General features: G+C 33.0%; 1 protein-coding gene across 13 annotated transcripts in view; it reads right to left on the reverse strand.

Annotated features, from left to right (window-relative positions):
- TCF12 (transcription factor 12) overlaps positions 1 to 16,967 on the reverse strand; it is a 361,796-nt gene that overhangs the window by 45,180 nt on the left and 299,649 nt on the right. For 9 of the 13 annotated variants that reach the window (XM_077748014.1, XM_077748032.1, XM_077748056.1 and 6 more), the window contains 4 exons: positions 3,674 to 3,779; positions 2,527 to 2,666; positions 2,096 to 2,240; positions 1,699 to 1,763 (listed from right to left, as the gene is read on the reverse strand). In XM_077748014.1, the coding sequence (XP_077604140.1) occupies positions 1,699 to 1,763; positions 2,096 to 2,240; positions 2,527 to 2,666; positions 3,674 to 3,779 (456 nt within the window). Of the gene's footprint in view, positions 1 to 1,698; positions 1,764 to 2,095; positions 2,241 to 2,526; positions 2,667 to 3,673; positions 3,780 to 14,604; positions 14,877 to 16,967 lie in introns of those variants that run through there. The other 4 variants (XM_077748101.1, XM_077748087.1, XM_077748097.1 and 1 more) reach the window with 3 other exon arrangements.

Here is a 16,967-nt window from a genome sequence, read left to right on the forward strand (position 1 = left end):
TGAAGCTGGTCAGATCAAGGTTCTAACCTAATATATATGGGCTTTACTCTTCCTAGCTTTGTGATCCCTAGGACAAACTACTTAATCTTTCTGAGCTGAAGTTATTTAACCTTTTAAACTTTAGTTCCTCCTCTTTAATGTGGGGATAATAATGGCAATCTCGCAGGGTTTTCTTGAGGATTAAATGAAACAAAGCACATAAATGCTTAGTATAATGCATAGCATCGAGTAAACATTCAAAGTATAGCTGATTTTTTGTGGGTTTTGTTATCATCGTCTCTATTTTTGTCAATGTGATATAAAACTGAATTCAACAAACATTTATTGAGCTCTATCTTGTGGGGTACTCCACTATGTGGTTGATGAGTTTGCCTTGGCTTTATTTCTCAAGAAACTTGTACTGGGATACAGAGAAAGGTTTATTTACAGAAACTATATACAAAGAGATTTATCTCCGTAAATGTTCAATGGTTGCTTCCTTTAACTCACACATTAAGTGGTTTGCCTTCCCCAGGAACAGCAGTAAATGTTGTCTAATAGAGTAAACTACACCTCATAGAAAATGTCAGACAATTCTGTAGGAATTCTGAGAGGTGTAACATTTAAAAGGAAAAAAGACAAGAAAGAAAAAGCCTAAGGAGAAAATTCAGAAAGTCCAAAGCAGATGTGCTTCTTTTAAATAATTAGATTTGGAGTCTTTGTGAATTATTAGTAAATGCTTTCCCAAAAGAATTCCACAAGAAGGGATTTCAGTTTTGATGTTTTAAGGATCAGCTATTAAAACAATCTTTGCTTTGGGGCGCCTGAGTGGCTCAGTCGGCTCAGTCGGTTAAGCGTCTGACTTCCGCTCAGGTCATGATCTCGCGGTTTGTGGGTTCAAGCCCCACATCGGGTTCTGTGCTGGTAGCTCAGAGCTTGGAGCCTGTTTTGGATTCTGTGTCTCCCTCTCTCTCTGACCCTCCCCTGCTCACATTCTGTCTCTCTCTGTCTCATAAATAAATAAAAACTATAATTAAAAAAAAAAACAAAAAAACCCAATCATTGCTTTGTTATTAATGATCTGATGTGATATAAATTAGCTGCTCAAGAAAATACTATGGGATTCCTTTAAATCAGTTTTACTCTTGTTAGCATGAGTTCTTTCAATGAATCTGGCTTTTTAGGGAAGACTCTCCTTTACCGTTTTCTGAATGAATCAGCTGCAGATGACTTTCCCTTTTAAAAAATATGTAAACTACTTTTTGTCTTGGAAAAATTTCTTATGAAGGCACTTTCTTCTGTGGACCAGAAGAATAAGTGAAGAATAAATGAGTTGTCTTTCTTGGTTTCATTTGACTTAGTTAAATGGGCAACTTACTAAGTATGTTTTTAAAACTAATAAATATATTTAATTATTAATCTCAGTAATTTGTTTTAAATTTAAAAATGCCTAAATTTCTCTTCTTTCTACTACATCTGTTCCACTAATTTAATTTGAAGTTAGAAGGACAGGTCTTGTGGGAATGAGGTTGGAAGGTGTTCTCATGAGTTAAATTTTAAGGGCAGCATGAATCAATACAAACCAAGAATAGCTTTAAATGAGTTATGAAGTTGATTTTGTTATAACTATACCCTTTAACTATGACACATACTGTCCACAAAATACTGTGTTTAGCGGTATAAAATTCATTCAGCAGAATATGTAAAATCAATACTCACAGATGCCAGAGCCTTTCCAAGGGCATCACCTGTCTGTGAACTTCCAGCAGCAGTCCCTCTGGTTCCTGAATATTTCAGGTAGAAAACAAATAAAGAATTTTAGCAGGCAGACTTTTTTTTTTTTTTTTAGCATTCTGCCATGATTTCAATGGTGTTCTCTATTGTTATCTCACACACTGTCACAGTAAATCACCAAATATTCTGTATGTGTTGTACTAAATTATTTAGCTAATTTAAGATGGGTTCCTTACTAGCTTCTACATTAATGAAAATTAAAGTTTTTCTTCCTTTCTTTCACTTTTAGACTCAATACTAAAAAATATATTGAAAGATGTGGGGATTATTGAAAATCCCCAAAGTAGTTCTTAGGGAGGTGTACCAACCCAAAGCAGCTCACCGAGAATGCTATCTGATCCATTGATGGGAGGAGTGTGTGAGGCAGCAACATACGGCGAACTGCTGGTACTGCCACGATGGAAGCTAGACATTGGTGGGAGACTCGTGTTTATGTCTGTAGGTGAGACTGAGTGTGGAGGATAGCTCTAGAGAAAGGAGAAAAGAGACATGATCTATTAAATACACTTTCTGAATAATATGCACACATGGCTGGACAACTATGACAACAGGTCAAAAAGAACATTACAAATTGGAAGTTGAAGAGTGATACTACTGTCATTTACTTTTTAAAAAGGCATGTTAAATGCAGTAACCCTTGAAGTATTTAAATGTCAGAAGTTTTGGCAGAATCAAATCTTACACTTGTAATCCAAAGAGAAACACAAGTGAGGACAAAGTGCTGCCGCACCCTAGTCATGTGTTACAGCCTACCAAGCGGTCATGTGAATGAAGGCTGCCATAACTACTGGACTGAGACATGTGGGAAGTGGAGGTCCCCAGAATTCCACCAAAACCAGGCTGGCTCATCCCATTTGATGAACTCCAAAGGTCAGAAGAATTGTGGGTCCCATCTAAGATGAAAAGAGAAATAGAAAATTTTTCTTAGCTAGAACGTTTTCTTTTATCTTGATGATGCTGTAAGAATTCCAAAGGTACCCTCCAGATACTCTTTTCCTCCTCTTTCCAACCCAGTCTTCCATCTAGTTTTCTTTCCTCCAAACTGTATAATTACTATTTAAAAAGAGGGAATAAGGCTTTATAGTTGGAGGAGAAAAAAAGCAATGCAAACTGTAGTCAGTAGATTGTTATAAAAACCCTTAGAAGATCTAAATTCATATCAAAGAGAAAAACAGAAATATCAAATTTGAGGATCAATTTTGGTTAAATGGCATAACCATAAATATACAAAAAAGTTCTTTAGAACAGGGAATGTATGTTATATCAAAAATTCTGAAACTGTGGAGTAGGAAGTTTCTATAATAGTAAAAATAAGTAATTGGTAATGACTATATTATAGACAGCCTGCAAATGAAATGTGTTAGCAATGACTTCACTCACCAGTGTAAAGTCAGGGAAGCATTTATGTAGTGATTTATTGCTCCCATAGTATATGCTTCCCATAGTCCAAAACCACAGGAGATCAAATAAAAATGCGAGACACGAATTAAAGGAAATGCAACACTTTCTCTCTTCTAACAAGTCTTAATCTGTTCTATGATATACACTGTATTTATATTGATCATTCTAGGGGTGACATGAGTCTGCAACTTAAATAAGAAACTAGAGTAGTTAATAGCTTTCATTCATTTAAATTCTATGAAAAAGAGCAGCTCTACTCATTTTTTTCAAATGAAGTCCTTTGTATTAGACAGACACTCCAAACGTTTGCTGGATATTCCAACTATATTGCAATCGGCAGTAAATAACAATAGAAACTTTAATTTACTTTGGCCAAAAATGCCTAGATACATGATATCTGAGTATGTGTGTAGGTATTCTCTTTCCTCACAGTTTAAAAATATTAGCTAATATACAACAGATAACGCTGTAGGGTTAACAACTATCTAGCAGTACTTACCTTGCATAAAGAAAGTGCTAGCAAACATACTGGTTGGTGGCTTGGGAGATGGATAACTAGGAGATTCACGGTTGAAATCATCTGAATTTGGGGATGGTGCATACACCTTAAAATTAAGTGGGAAATTTAATTAAAATGGAAATGACTATCATATCATTTATGTAAAATGAGTGCTACATTTCATCAAGTGCCTAAACCGGCCTATTTAATATCTATAATGGCCTGCCAGAAATCCAAAGAAATGGACTAAATCCACATATGTAATAATCTAACTTGGTTACCACTTATGTATTTGTTTTTAGCTGATTACTAGAGAAAAATACTACTCCAAATAATGCCATCTTTGTGTGACAATTACACCAGTTGTTGAAAAAATTCATAAATGTTGATTTTGCTTACAAAACACAAATCCATATATAGGCTCATGACTCAAAATGTGGTGGTTCAGAATTTGGGTTCATAAAATTCATTCTTTTCACTGTTATAAGATTTATCAAAATCAAAATGAGTTAAATTAAAAGTTACTATAGTTTGTTATTATTAAAAGATAACCACAAAAGGCACAACATGAGTTTTTAGGAACTTGCTTAAGTTATTATAGTGAGGTTAGCATAATTAAAATCAAATTCTGCTGAGGGATTTTCTTTAGTTTCAAGCAAACTTCTAACTCTGGCATGGCTTTAAGAAAAACATCATTTAATTTATCGGAGCAGTATTAATTTCCTTTGGTAAACCTTTGCTTCAGATAAGCAAAGTATGAACATTTTGAATTGGCAAGTGGCCAACATTGTCATTTCTCTGCAAAACTAAATGGGCAGCCAAATAACCTTAATAATCAAAACATGATAAAACCATTCTCATGGTGATTACTAAAATCAAGAAGGAAAACAAACGATTAGGTGAGGCGTTCTCTGTAAAGGCAAAAGTAAATCAAGAGTCACAAAGAATGGAAATGTGTCCTACTCAACAGTATATGAAACATATTTCTTAAGTTTGATAAGAGTATATCCACTAAATTTCACTCCAAAATAAAAATCCTAAGTGTTCACCTAAGTGGGATAAAGTAGCTACTTTATTAAAATTATGGGAGCATGTATAAAAATCATACACATATTTTTGGCAGAAGCATAGAAAATTTCTGTTATTACACATAGGAAATCCAGTAGTTATACCTCTGGACACAGAACTGGGAAGGAGGATGTTTACTTTATGTCCGTCTACATAGTCTGGTATTTTATTCTGAGCAAACATATTGGTCTATGCACTAATAAAAAAGTTGAGGAATCACATGCTGAGATGAAAATGGGGGCCAAAATTTTATTTACATAAACTATCATTCATATTCATTTATTCTTCCTTTGAGGCATTAAATAACTATAAAGACTTTTGACAAATCACCTAACCCTTCCAAGACTCAATTTCCTCATTGGTAAAATGATGCTAAGGGTACTTGCATCAGGGGGCTGATGGGAAAATCAAATGAGATAATACATATACAATGGTTAGCACAGCAAGCTCTAAGTATTAGTAAATGGTATCTCAATCATTTTTCTATCATTCTTGTAGGAGCCATTATACTGCCAATATTGCTCTTGTTCAGTCCTTGAACTGTTATTTAGAGTTTTTGTCTGCATGTTCCTACTTAAAGTACAATTCATCCTAAATAAAATGTTAAAAAGTCAGTTTTTACTCTTCTTGCTAGTTGTTTTAATACTAACACAGGTGTATCTTTTTAATGGAGTGGCATTCAGGTTAGCTTCCTCTCACATCCCAGAGGTAAAAACATACACCTGTGGTACCCGAAAAATTTGGGACAAGATGGATTTCTAAGAACTACCTAGAAGGACCCTAGAGAGAGAAATATGGCAGATAAAAGGTGTTTTCTTCCCCATTAAACATATTAAATACACTTTTTCTAGTTTAGTGCTATTACATAAGATAGTGTCAGAATGAAATAATTGGGTATATACAGTTGTGTTTGGAGCATATTATGTAGGCTAATGGGCATGAAAAAGTTTTCAGGAAAGGAATTTGCAATTTTTTCTTTTAATCCAGTTTCACTACCTAAACTTAGCCACAGCTAGACGTCCTCTGTCCCCTTTATACATAGAGTTTTCCTAAACTAGGCTGAAATTACAAACGATGAAGAATAAAGTAAATCCATAGACACAGCAAGAAAATACATGAGATATAATTCAGAAGACTGCATTAGAACATATGCTCTTGGCACAAATGCGTATTTACTATATACACCATCTCTGATCTCAAGGTATGAAATAGAAAATTCTCTAATTCTATCTAGGTCAGACTGAAACAGTACATAAGCCTTCAATTTATGAAAAACAACTTCAGTTTTGTGTGTCATCTCACACAAAAAATCTACATTGTCAATTTAAATGTATAATTTGTCAATTTATATTTATTTATCCTTATTCCCATTCAATTCACTGTTTTCCCTGCATGATATACTTACACTTTAAAAAATTCTAAATGTTTGCAATTATAAAAGCAAATAAAGGATAAATGTGACTAAACTGATTTGCAAATCAAGGCGATTCAATGATCAGATAATGGTTAACAATCGCCTTCAAGGAAAGCAAGAGAACCAAAAACAAAAACAACAACAAAAAAAACCCCACACAAAGCAGGAGAGACTTGCCTATTCTTATGTAAAAACTTTAAGCTGTATGGAAAGAACAGGCTCATTTTAGAGGTAAAGTTGTTTTTAATGTAGTCTTTATAAACAGATTTTGAAAAAGAATAAATGGACTGAGAAGATAGATCGATGAATATAGTAAAAACTCCACTATAAGTTTATCATTTTACTTACTAACATAAGTTCAAAGTTTTTATCAGTGTAAAAATGTTTTGAAAAACATGGTTCCCTAAGAGGCCCATCTAACAGCATTTCTAACACCAGCCAAATAACTTTACTTTTGGTATCTCAACCACAGCTTGCAAAAACATAGATGCAATGTTATGAAGCAGCAGTTGTGCCAGTCTCAATTTTTCAGATCAAAGAGTTCTTGCGGCAAAGCGCAACTGATGTGGTCTCAAAGACTTTATTAACTCCAGATGTAGGGAAACAGTCCGCCAAGTCCACAAAAAGAGCAAGTCTCTTTTAGTTACAATCAGTTCTGGCCACAAATTAAAACCAGACTGCTTATGTCATCTGATCACCTGCACATAGATGCCAGGGTTTTTTCCCTAGTTAATGATCTAATCATATGTTTACATCTTAAGTATGATTTTGTATCACAACAAACAGTCTTAAAATTAAGAGAAAGGACTATATATGCTTTAAGACGATTAAAATCTACTAGGAGTCAAACCATTTTTTAAGAGAAATAGAGGGGCACCTGGCTCAGTCAGTATAGATCACATGACTCCTGATCTCAAGGTTGTAAGCTGAAGTCCCACAATGAGTGTAGATATACTTAAAAAAATAAAATCTTATAAAAAGGTAGTATTAAGTAATTTAAGATGTTCTATTAAGTGGCAGATACTTAGAAATTTTCTTTAGAATTCTAGCTTCCATTTCAGAATGCCAGTCTCACAAGAGTGAACATGGGAGTGTCTTTATTCTTTCCCAAGCACTTTACATTTTACCCTCCAGAAATGGTGATGAGAGCAATTTTTAGTGTCTATCGAACAGAACTGTAACATTTATTCCAACTCGAATGAATATAACTAAAAATCTAACAGATACCTCTGTGTAAAGTTTGGTAGAAAAGAACAAATCCACAATATGTTTAATGTTCTCATCCCATCCACTCAAACTGAGTTTTTAAGAGTGACAGAGCATGTTAGGGATGATTATTTAACAATTACTCTTTACAGTGATTACATAATTATCCTTGGGATGTTTTACCTCATACAACCAATTGGAGTCAAGTTAACAAAAACATTCCTTTTTACTTGCTTGGATGATTCAGTTTAGTCATGTGGATAACTACAAATTCAGGGTAAATCATTCTCTGGCTCTTAAAGGCTGAAGCTATGCACTATGTTCTTCATTTCAGTGCATCCTTCCTGTGATTAATACTGGAAACATCCTTGTCAGGTAGGGAAACATAATGATTTTCTGAGAGTTATTAAGAAAAGATGCAAAGAAGGAGAAGATTTTGTTAAAAAGAGAGGTTTTTCTTTTTTGTTTTGTTTTTTAAAATCTTGTCACATCCAGTTATGAGTTAAAAGACATGTCACTCCCCATGCCTTTAAAAATAGATCCATAGCCGGTGTGTGTGGTGGCCGATATTTTTAAATGTCCCAAATGAGGAGATGAGTTGGAATTTTCTTTAGAATGTGAGAATGGCTATATATCTTAATTAAGATACCCTTCCACAGAAAATGAGAGGAATGATTTCGATGAAAGCTATCCAACAGAAGTTTCTGTGATGATGAAAATGTTCTGCATCTGTGCTATACAATATAGTAGCCACTAGTTACATTACTATTGAACTTGAAAGGTGAAGAGTACAACTGAGGGACTGAATTTTTATTTTTACTTTAATTAATTTAAAGTCATTATGTGACTAGTAGTTACTATATTGAAGATAGTTTCATATCTTTTTTCCTTACCTAGTTTAGAATTGCATTAATTACTGTGAAAAAAAAATTCTTGGAGTCTCGTAAGCTCCAGGGTCTATGAAAACCAAAATGAGTCTAAACTGTCAAACAATTTAAGGACATCTTCACCTAATTTGGAAAAAAGAGAAGCTTATATCCACTTTTCTAAACATGCTCTAAACACAATAATTATTATCAAGATTTTATTATGTTTAGCCTTCTATTAGCTCAACTGTTAAGGTGATTTGAATAGCAGTTTTCTTTAAATTGCAATATGTTAAGTATTATTAAAGACTTCAATACATGTTAACATGGACCTTCAATATGTGAAAAGTTTAAAATAAGAGAAATCATCTTTAGCACAATCTTTATCAACTTATCAAAACAACAAAACAGAATTTGGCTAATTTCCTTTATGGTAATTTCAAATTTTTAAAAATGTTTATTTTTGAAAGAGAGCACGCACGCATGTGTGTGTGGGGAGGCACAGAGGGAGAGGAAGAAGCAGAATCCAAAGCAGGCTCCAGGCTCTGAGCTGTCAGCACAGAGCCCAACGTAGGGCTCAAACTCACTAACTGTGAGATCGTGACCTGAGCCCAAATCAGATACTTAACTGACTGAGCTACCTATGCTCCCCTCAAAATAAAAATGTAATACTGTATTCAGGAACATCCACTTAGTTTATCTGATTTTTATATAACTATAGTTTGTATTAAACAACAAACAATTTGGAAGTATATTTGAGTACCTAAAACCTAAAGGAAAAAACATATACGTCACTGGAAAAAAAAACAACAACTGCAATCCAAGTCACATCCTATCTTTAAGAACTGTAACTGAACCTCCAGGCAAGTAATTTTTAAAATATGCATGTTTAAGGGTCAACACTTAGAAACTGAGAAAACCTAGGTAATTACTATAAGAATTCATTCTTTACCTATTGCTCATTAACCTACCCAAGTCCCTCACATAATAATACAAACAACAGTTTCTTACTTCTGAATTTTGGAGGCACTATGTTTTGTAAAAAGAGACTGTTTAACAAAGAGTAAATAAAAATTTTGCTTTAACAGTTCTACTGATTCAGATAAAGGTGCTAGATAAGTGTTAGAGGAAGTTCAAGAAATTTCCTAAAAATAATTTCCTATTGATTTTTCTGATCATTTTGGAACCAATATTTTCTATGAATACTGATCTAATGTATAAACTGGGATAAGAAGTATCTTTAACCTAAATGGCAAAATTTTAAAGTCTCTGAAATTTAGGTTTTCCTACTTTCCTTGTATCTTCTCTACTCTAAATTAAAACCAATATAACCCCAAAGAAAGACATTAAAATTTTAAATAAATCTATGAAAGAAAAGTTTAACATAAACATTGTTCAACATCTAAGAATACTTAAATGACATATTTGATAAATAATCTCAATGCTTTCGGTATTTTATTATTACATAGAAATAGAAACTTTGCCATAAAGCCCAATCTACTACGTGAGTTTTTATGGTAATTCTAAGCCTAAAGAGGGGAAACATGTAGATACTACTAAATGCCTAAAGAACTCAAATCAAAGGCATCATAAAGCGAAACGTTTGAAGTAGAAGGAATAACTCAGGGGCATACAAGCAATCTCTGTCAAGGAGTCTTTTTACCTAATTAGCCTACTAAAAACACAACAGGAAATTCTATAAAAAGAATAAAAATACATGTTATTATTTTCAAAAGTTTCATAAAAAAAAAAAGGATCAATGTCTTTGCCTAAGAACTTCTAGGGACATATTTAGGGGTGAAATGAAGTAAAATTTCCTAACAACAATTAAGAAAACAAAATTTCAGATTTCAGTACAAAGCAGCTTAATATCAATTACTAGTTCTGCTAACAAGCATAATTAACATTACTGGTTTTCAATTGTGAGAAAAATGTCTTAGGAAGTCAACCACATTTTTGTTAATCTTAAATTAACATCACTGGGCATATTTCACCAGGTCTTACTGGAACTGCTATCATTGTTATAATAACTACAGTTTTTCCTGAGAGATAAACTATGGAATTTTTAAGGGACTGGGTTTGAAACCTGTATCCTAGGATAATATACTGAATAAATCAATGAATGTCACTTCTTAGCTCCCTACATTTTAAAGAAATTTAGAACCAACAATACAGCACCTGATCTCTTTCTTTAATACATTTATCAATTAGTGGAAAGGGATATAAATTTCTTTCTAAAACATTAACAAAGCTGATCAGTGATGACATACTCTCCTGGCAAAGGCTGTAGTTTTGACTGACTGGTATTTGTGCCCACAAATTAAGGAAAGAAAAAAGACTGGTTGGAATCATATCTGGAATATAGTCTCAGATAGTTTTGGTAGGGGGTGGGGCAATCAAAGTAGATTTTAGCTAAAGTCCTTGTCATTCTGTATCTTTAGCACTGTATCTTCAGAGAATTCTTAAATTACTTCATATTTTCCTTATCATACAAATAATAGATTTAATACAGGGCCCACAGACAGGCTGGAAATTTGAATTAATTCAATTGTACTTTCCTCTCTCATGTTAATTAGCAATAAATCCCCAATGGAAACAAAATGTAATTCTATATACAGTCACACTGGTTTCTATGCTTTTATTAAATGAAAATGTTTATTTGAAAAACAAGGCTTAAAAGTATTTACAATGCAATTTTATCTACTTCTTACTGTAATTCTTATGAAAATACAAATTATGTAGGCAGGCAGGTGCGAAAACCATGGCTAAACCAATTTTTAATACTATGAGTTCTATCAGAATAGGAGAATATGCTAGTCGGTTTTCCTGAGTTTTTAAACACATTTAGTTTAAAGCTCTTCATCTTAAATAGAAACTGATAAAAACCTGCTTAACTGACCAAATCAATTTGCATTCATAAAACTGTTAGTCTCATCATATATACAAATATATATGTATTTATAAGAATGGCCTAGTGTTTTCCTCAGTTCCATCTTCCTTCCAGTGTAGTATATTTTCATACATATAAATTACAGTAAGGATTAAAGAAGTCTGGCTCTTTACTATGGAGACTAGCTAACTTGCCCTTGGGAAAACCTGCTCTTGAGAGAGATCTGGGTTCAAGTCTACCCTTAGCACTTACTAACTGGGTGGGGCTTACTTAACTTTCCTGAACCTCACTTTCCTTATTTATAAAAGGAGAGTAGTAACAACTAAATGACAGAGTGCTTGTGAAAATTAAATGAGGTAAACATAAAGCTCTCAGCATAGTTCTTGACACAGACTAGTCCTTCTAATCATGTTAGGTCCTGTCTCTTCTTCCCCAGATTCGACTGAAAGAAGCTCAATATTAAAAATGTGTTTCTAAGCTTGAGTTTCAAAACTTGGAATTCTGTGTTGTCTCTAATAAGATTAAAATAATCCCCTGATACAATTAAAAGAGCATCATGTCTGTACTTGCTGCAATTTTTATACCTGGAACACTCTGTAGCATCTTCAGTTCAAGGCCTAGAAAATGGAGGCTGATCAGATCAGAGGAAGGTCGAAACTCCAGAATCCTCAAGGTGAAGAAAACAGGAATCCTCTCCTCCCAAAACTTTACTTCCTTTACCTCTAAGACTTTCTACCTTTCTGCATAAAGGACACAATTTAGTCATATCAATGAGAAAACTGAATGCAGGCCAAGTTCTTTATACATAAGGATGCTCAGAAACCCATATTCCTTGCTATTTTTTAAATCTCAAAATATTGATAATATTCAAAATGTTTTTCAGTTTCCTATTTATCATAAACACATTAATATTCTACAGTAGGATACAGAATACAACTACACAAAAGCTACAGATGATACAGATCATTAACCCCTTCTCTTTTCAAATAGTGGGAAAAAAGGGTTAACATCTTGGTTTTTCTTTTCTGAATAGAGATGCCCCAGCCTGTTATATTTCCAACAAAAATGTGACCACAAAATCTTAGATAATATGGAAAGCCTCTTCTCTAATTAATCTGGTTTTTTCTTTTTTTTGCAAGAGATTATTCAGTCTTATTATTAAAATACCTCAAACATCCTTAAATATATGAAATCAACTTGAAAATTTAAAAATAAAAAAAGGAAAAAAGAGAAGGCATTTTAAGACCAATACCACTTAGGATTTCTTGCTCCCTAATACTCATAATGGGACCTTAAAAATGAAATCAATGTGAACCTATTAGCATTTAAAACTATTAATCTGCCCTATCATCTAAAATAAACTATAAAATGGGATTAAAGAGTGAGCTTAAATTTAACCTGCTCACTATGAGGGTTATATAAAAATTCCATAACTTAAGTAAGGAAGTATATAGAGTCTGGAAATACTAAGTTAAAGTGCTAGTTTTTACCATAATGCATTTATGGGTAGACATTCCCCAATACATACTAAAATGAGGCATTTACATAGTCTTTGGATAATATAATTACATACCACATGGTTTTCTTATTGAAGAATTATAAGAGAATAATAAAAAGCTAGATGGGGTAAAAATAAAATATATATAAGAAAATACATTAAGAGTAGGGCCTTAACATACAGAGGACTAAGCAATATATCATCTCTTTATGCATTTTTCAAGAACATAAAAGTCACCTTTGACCTATATCAGGCACAGGCTATCAATTTTCAGGCTACACTTCTCTATCATACCAGCTATGTCATCTACCGTTAAGTCTGGAAATACTTAATACCATCAAAGCTGTCCCCTGCCCCCAACCCAATGTAGAACAAAGAGATATGTTGTAATAGAGTGATCTGTGCTCTCAAAAGAATAAAGTCTAAACTCAATTTGAGTTACAGTCTCTCTGCTTCAGAGGTCCTGTATAATTAATTTTACTGAACTCACAGACAGAGAGACAGACAGACAGACACACACACACACACTCTCTCTCTCTCTCTGAAAAGACTATTTTACTTAGAATTGGACATAAAAGAAAAGTATTTTCACATTTTAAAGACAACTGACAAAGACGCTATAGAGTTCAAGTAATTTCATTTATATTACCCATCTAAATCTATCTCTCACATTCTCTAAAGCTCTGCTTATATGGGTAGTGTGAACATACACTTTTTAATGAGTTTAGGATATTTTATCTTGATTATCTATTACTAAGAAAGCTTACCCCAAAGTTAACAACCAAATGCTAACAGAGTCCAAGGAGGCCTTCCCAAAGCAGTCAAAGAATGAAAAAGTGTTTTCATTAGTTCTCATGTACCCTGGTTAGAACCATATGCTACTTTAAAACATTTTCAAGCAGTAAAAAGGGAAGGAACAAATGTATCTGATTTTATACCTATTTTAGGAAAATGTGATTAAATTTTCTTTATAACTTCAAACATTAATATTAAAAATGCCTCCACCCCAAACATAAAATAAATCACTAAAATCATGATGTATTTAATAAGACACCTGAGGGGGGAACTTTTTTTTGAAAGACTGAAGAGGAAAATACTGAATTTCTGACATGAACCTAAAATTGTTATTCACTAGCATAACCTTTTTATAACATTTATCAATTATCTTACAAGGATAATTCCTATTGAATCTTCCAGAGAAGTTCACTTTCTTTTTGAAATATACAAAATCTTCTGACTTAAAGATACTTTTTTAGAAACATAGTAAAATACTGAGTAATTAAAGAATAGTAAAGTCTTGCTTAGCAACACAGAAAGGTATTATTTAAAAACATCTAACCATGTGCTATAAATTGACCATAAATACATTCTTTGGAAAATGTTAAATGCATTCTTTGAAAAATAGTGATTTATTTTATGAATCTGTACAGGGTCAAAATTCTAGTTTGATTGGAAACAGATGGTATCCCAGTAAAGTCGGGCTCTGGACCTGAAACTCCAAACAGGAAATACGGCCCTCACTAGCTGACTGCTTCCCTAATCATTCCCAGAGCTTCATACTTGTTATTTTTATGAATAGCCAAGATGACTTTCATCCTTCCCTTCTATCTACAAAGCATCAAACACTCCTCTCTCTCTCTGTAAGTGGGTGTATATGTATTTTATATACAGACTATATGTTTATAATACAAGAAAACATTGAAACAAATGTACTTTCAAACTCATTGCTAGTAAAGACATCAGGCATTAAAAATAACAACTCACAAATTCAAGTTTATTTTCTATCCTATTTAAAAAATAAAAGCGAACAACCACTTAGTAACAGTATCAAAGGCAACTTTACTGACACTACTTACAAAAAAATACACAGTTTAAATGTATTGTAGAAAATGGGAAAACCTCACGGATTTTAGTAAAAAGCAATTAACCTACACTGCTTTCCATTAAACAAGCCAGTTAGAAGCTATGTGAACAAAGAAAAAGACTTACCGTTTTCCCATTGTAGTAATACATCAAAGAATTGCTGCCCATTCCAGGGACAGGATAAGCACAATACATGTTGATTTGAAAATGCTAGTTTGCAGCTAATGCACACTGCTTCTCTCTAAGACATACATCCACACAGCCAAACAGAGTTAAGTCTTCAGCACTATGCATCCCCACATGGATCTACTCAAAAGGAACTTATGCAAAATAGGACTGAACCAACTCACAGAGCACAGAGGGAGGGTTTATGCCGTTGGTAACCTCTTTCAATTTCTATCAAGGCCCTGCATTGGTGGAGGATACCAATAAGACAAAGTTTAGGGTATTAAAAAAAATACAAGTCACTTACATATGTTAAATAATGAAAATAGTGAGTGTTCCTGGAGATAAATATTCCAAGAAATTATTAATCTGATACATTGTTATGTATCTCTCTCTCTAAGAAAGGCAAATTGACATCTGTTAATCTGTTTTTAGTTTTAATTAAATTAGACTACAGGTGGCAGGGAAACCTAGCTTGCTACACCTCTAGCAACATTACCATCTGGCCTGCTCTAAAGTTGCTTCCAACTTTGATAAACACATGATCAAGCTATCAGGAACTGGAAACACTGAATCATGTGTAACAAGAAAGATCTAGATAGTTAAGCCTTGTATAAAATCACTTCCTGGAGAAAGCAGACCCATCATGTAAGTACCTCTAAACTAGCTAGAACAAACCGTGATTTTTTTTAAGTTACAAAAATCATATTGAAAAAATTTTTGAAAGAAGTACATTTCATGAAAAAGTTCAGTACAAAAGATTAAAAATTATCTTGAAAATAAATGTTTTTTAAAAGAGATTTGTTTAATAATAAATATTTTCAGTACTAAATCTTAAATTCCTCATTCACAACAGCAATTAAAAAGTTTATAATGGACTGCACTCTTCCAGAATATTTAATATGTAAAAGCAATTCGGTAGTTAAATATAAAAAAACCAAAGTTTTGTTTTCCCTTATATAAAAGTATGAAAGGCTAATGTGTATAACAGACAAGATATGCAATATAGTTGACAAACAAAAAAAGCTCCTTAGAAGTCTTTCCTCCAAGTTCATTATTGTTCTTAAAGAATTGTTTACATATTCATATTTTTATGTTAATGTTCAAATTCCTCAAAAAGAAAAAATAAACAGTACGGGGAATAAAAGTCTCTTAGATTTAAACAATTCACTATATTTAAAAGTCAAACGGTTTTAGACACTGCCTACACATACATGTTTCTCCCACAAAGTATTTCGTTATTAAAAATTTTTCAATTTGTCTTTTGGATTTGTCTGGATTCCAACCCAGAAAAACAGAAGAGAAGCATTTCTTTCTTTTCTCCTCATCAAACCCTCTTTGTAATACTGTCTCTTCTCCCTGTGCCTTTTAGGTTCTAACAAAACTGCTAATCAAAGGAGAGCAAACAAGGAGCACATCACCTTTTTTAAAGGCACCTTTCATGAAGCAGGGCTCTTCTAAAAAACATTCCAGAAATATTCAATAAGATAGTAAAAAAACCACAAAACAAAAAAAAACAATCCATTCTTATGAAACATATTGATCAAATTATAGTAGTAAAACCAAATCAGACAATAAGGCCAGCTAACTTCAGAATGTTTAAAGGCTGATGGTATCGGAATAACAATAAAACCTCCCCACATTCTCCAGATACAGAAAAGGCTAAGCAGCAGCTGCAAAAGAACATCACTGTACAGCAGACTATTAAAATGCCAGTCTGCAGAGTGGTTTGTAACTTCCTCCCTCCTGAGAGGCCACAAAGACTCATTTCAATCCTTAGAGAACTGTGTAAAAAGCTTTGATTTACAATTAACAATGCCAAGCCTTAAAACCATTCAAGTAAATTTTACTATTTCATAGATATAGTCATTTCCTGACAGAATAGCTACTCTAAAAAAAAAAAAAGGAAGGAAAATTAATCATCTAAAATAATTTTTTTTCTCTTAATGATTAAAATTTAAAAACCGAAATTTTGAAGAGAAATTGAGGAGGAATGGGGCAAAGAGGGAAGCCACAAAACACTGATAATGCTTGAACATTTTATTCCTATAATCACTGTTCCAACCTGAGACAACTTCTGTATGGTGGTAACAACAAAATCCACTTATAGTAGTTCGTTAGGTTCATCTCTCTGGGACTTGCCAGTAAAGAGTACTATTTTGTCTGATAAAACAAACAGTATAATGTGAACCCAACTATGCAATCTTGGCTATTAAAACACAATGAAAATTTTGTATTTCATTAACAGTTCTTTATTTTAGATACAACTATTTGATACTCTGAAAAGAATAAATAAATATTCAGGTAAAAGAAAACTGAGAATA

Source organism: Crocuta crocuta, unplaced genomic scaffold, assembly GCF_008692635.1.
Source record: "Crocuta crocuta isolate KB4526 unplaced genomic scaffold, BGI_CrCroc_1.0 scaffold130, whole genome shotgun sequence".
Taxonomy (NCBI): domain Eukaryota; kingdom Metazoa; phylum Chordata; class Mammalia; order Carnivora; family Hyaenidae; genus Crocuta; species Crocuta crocuta.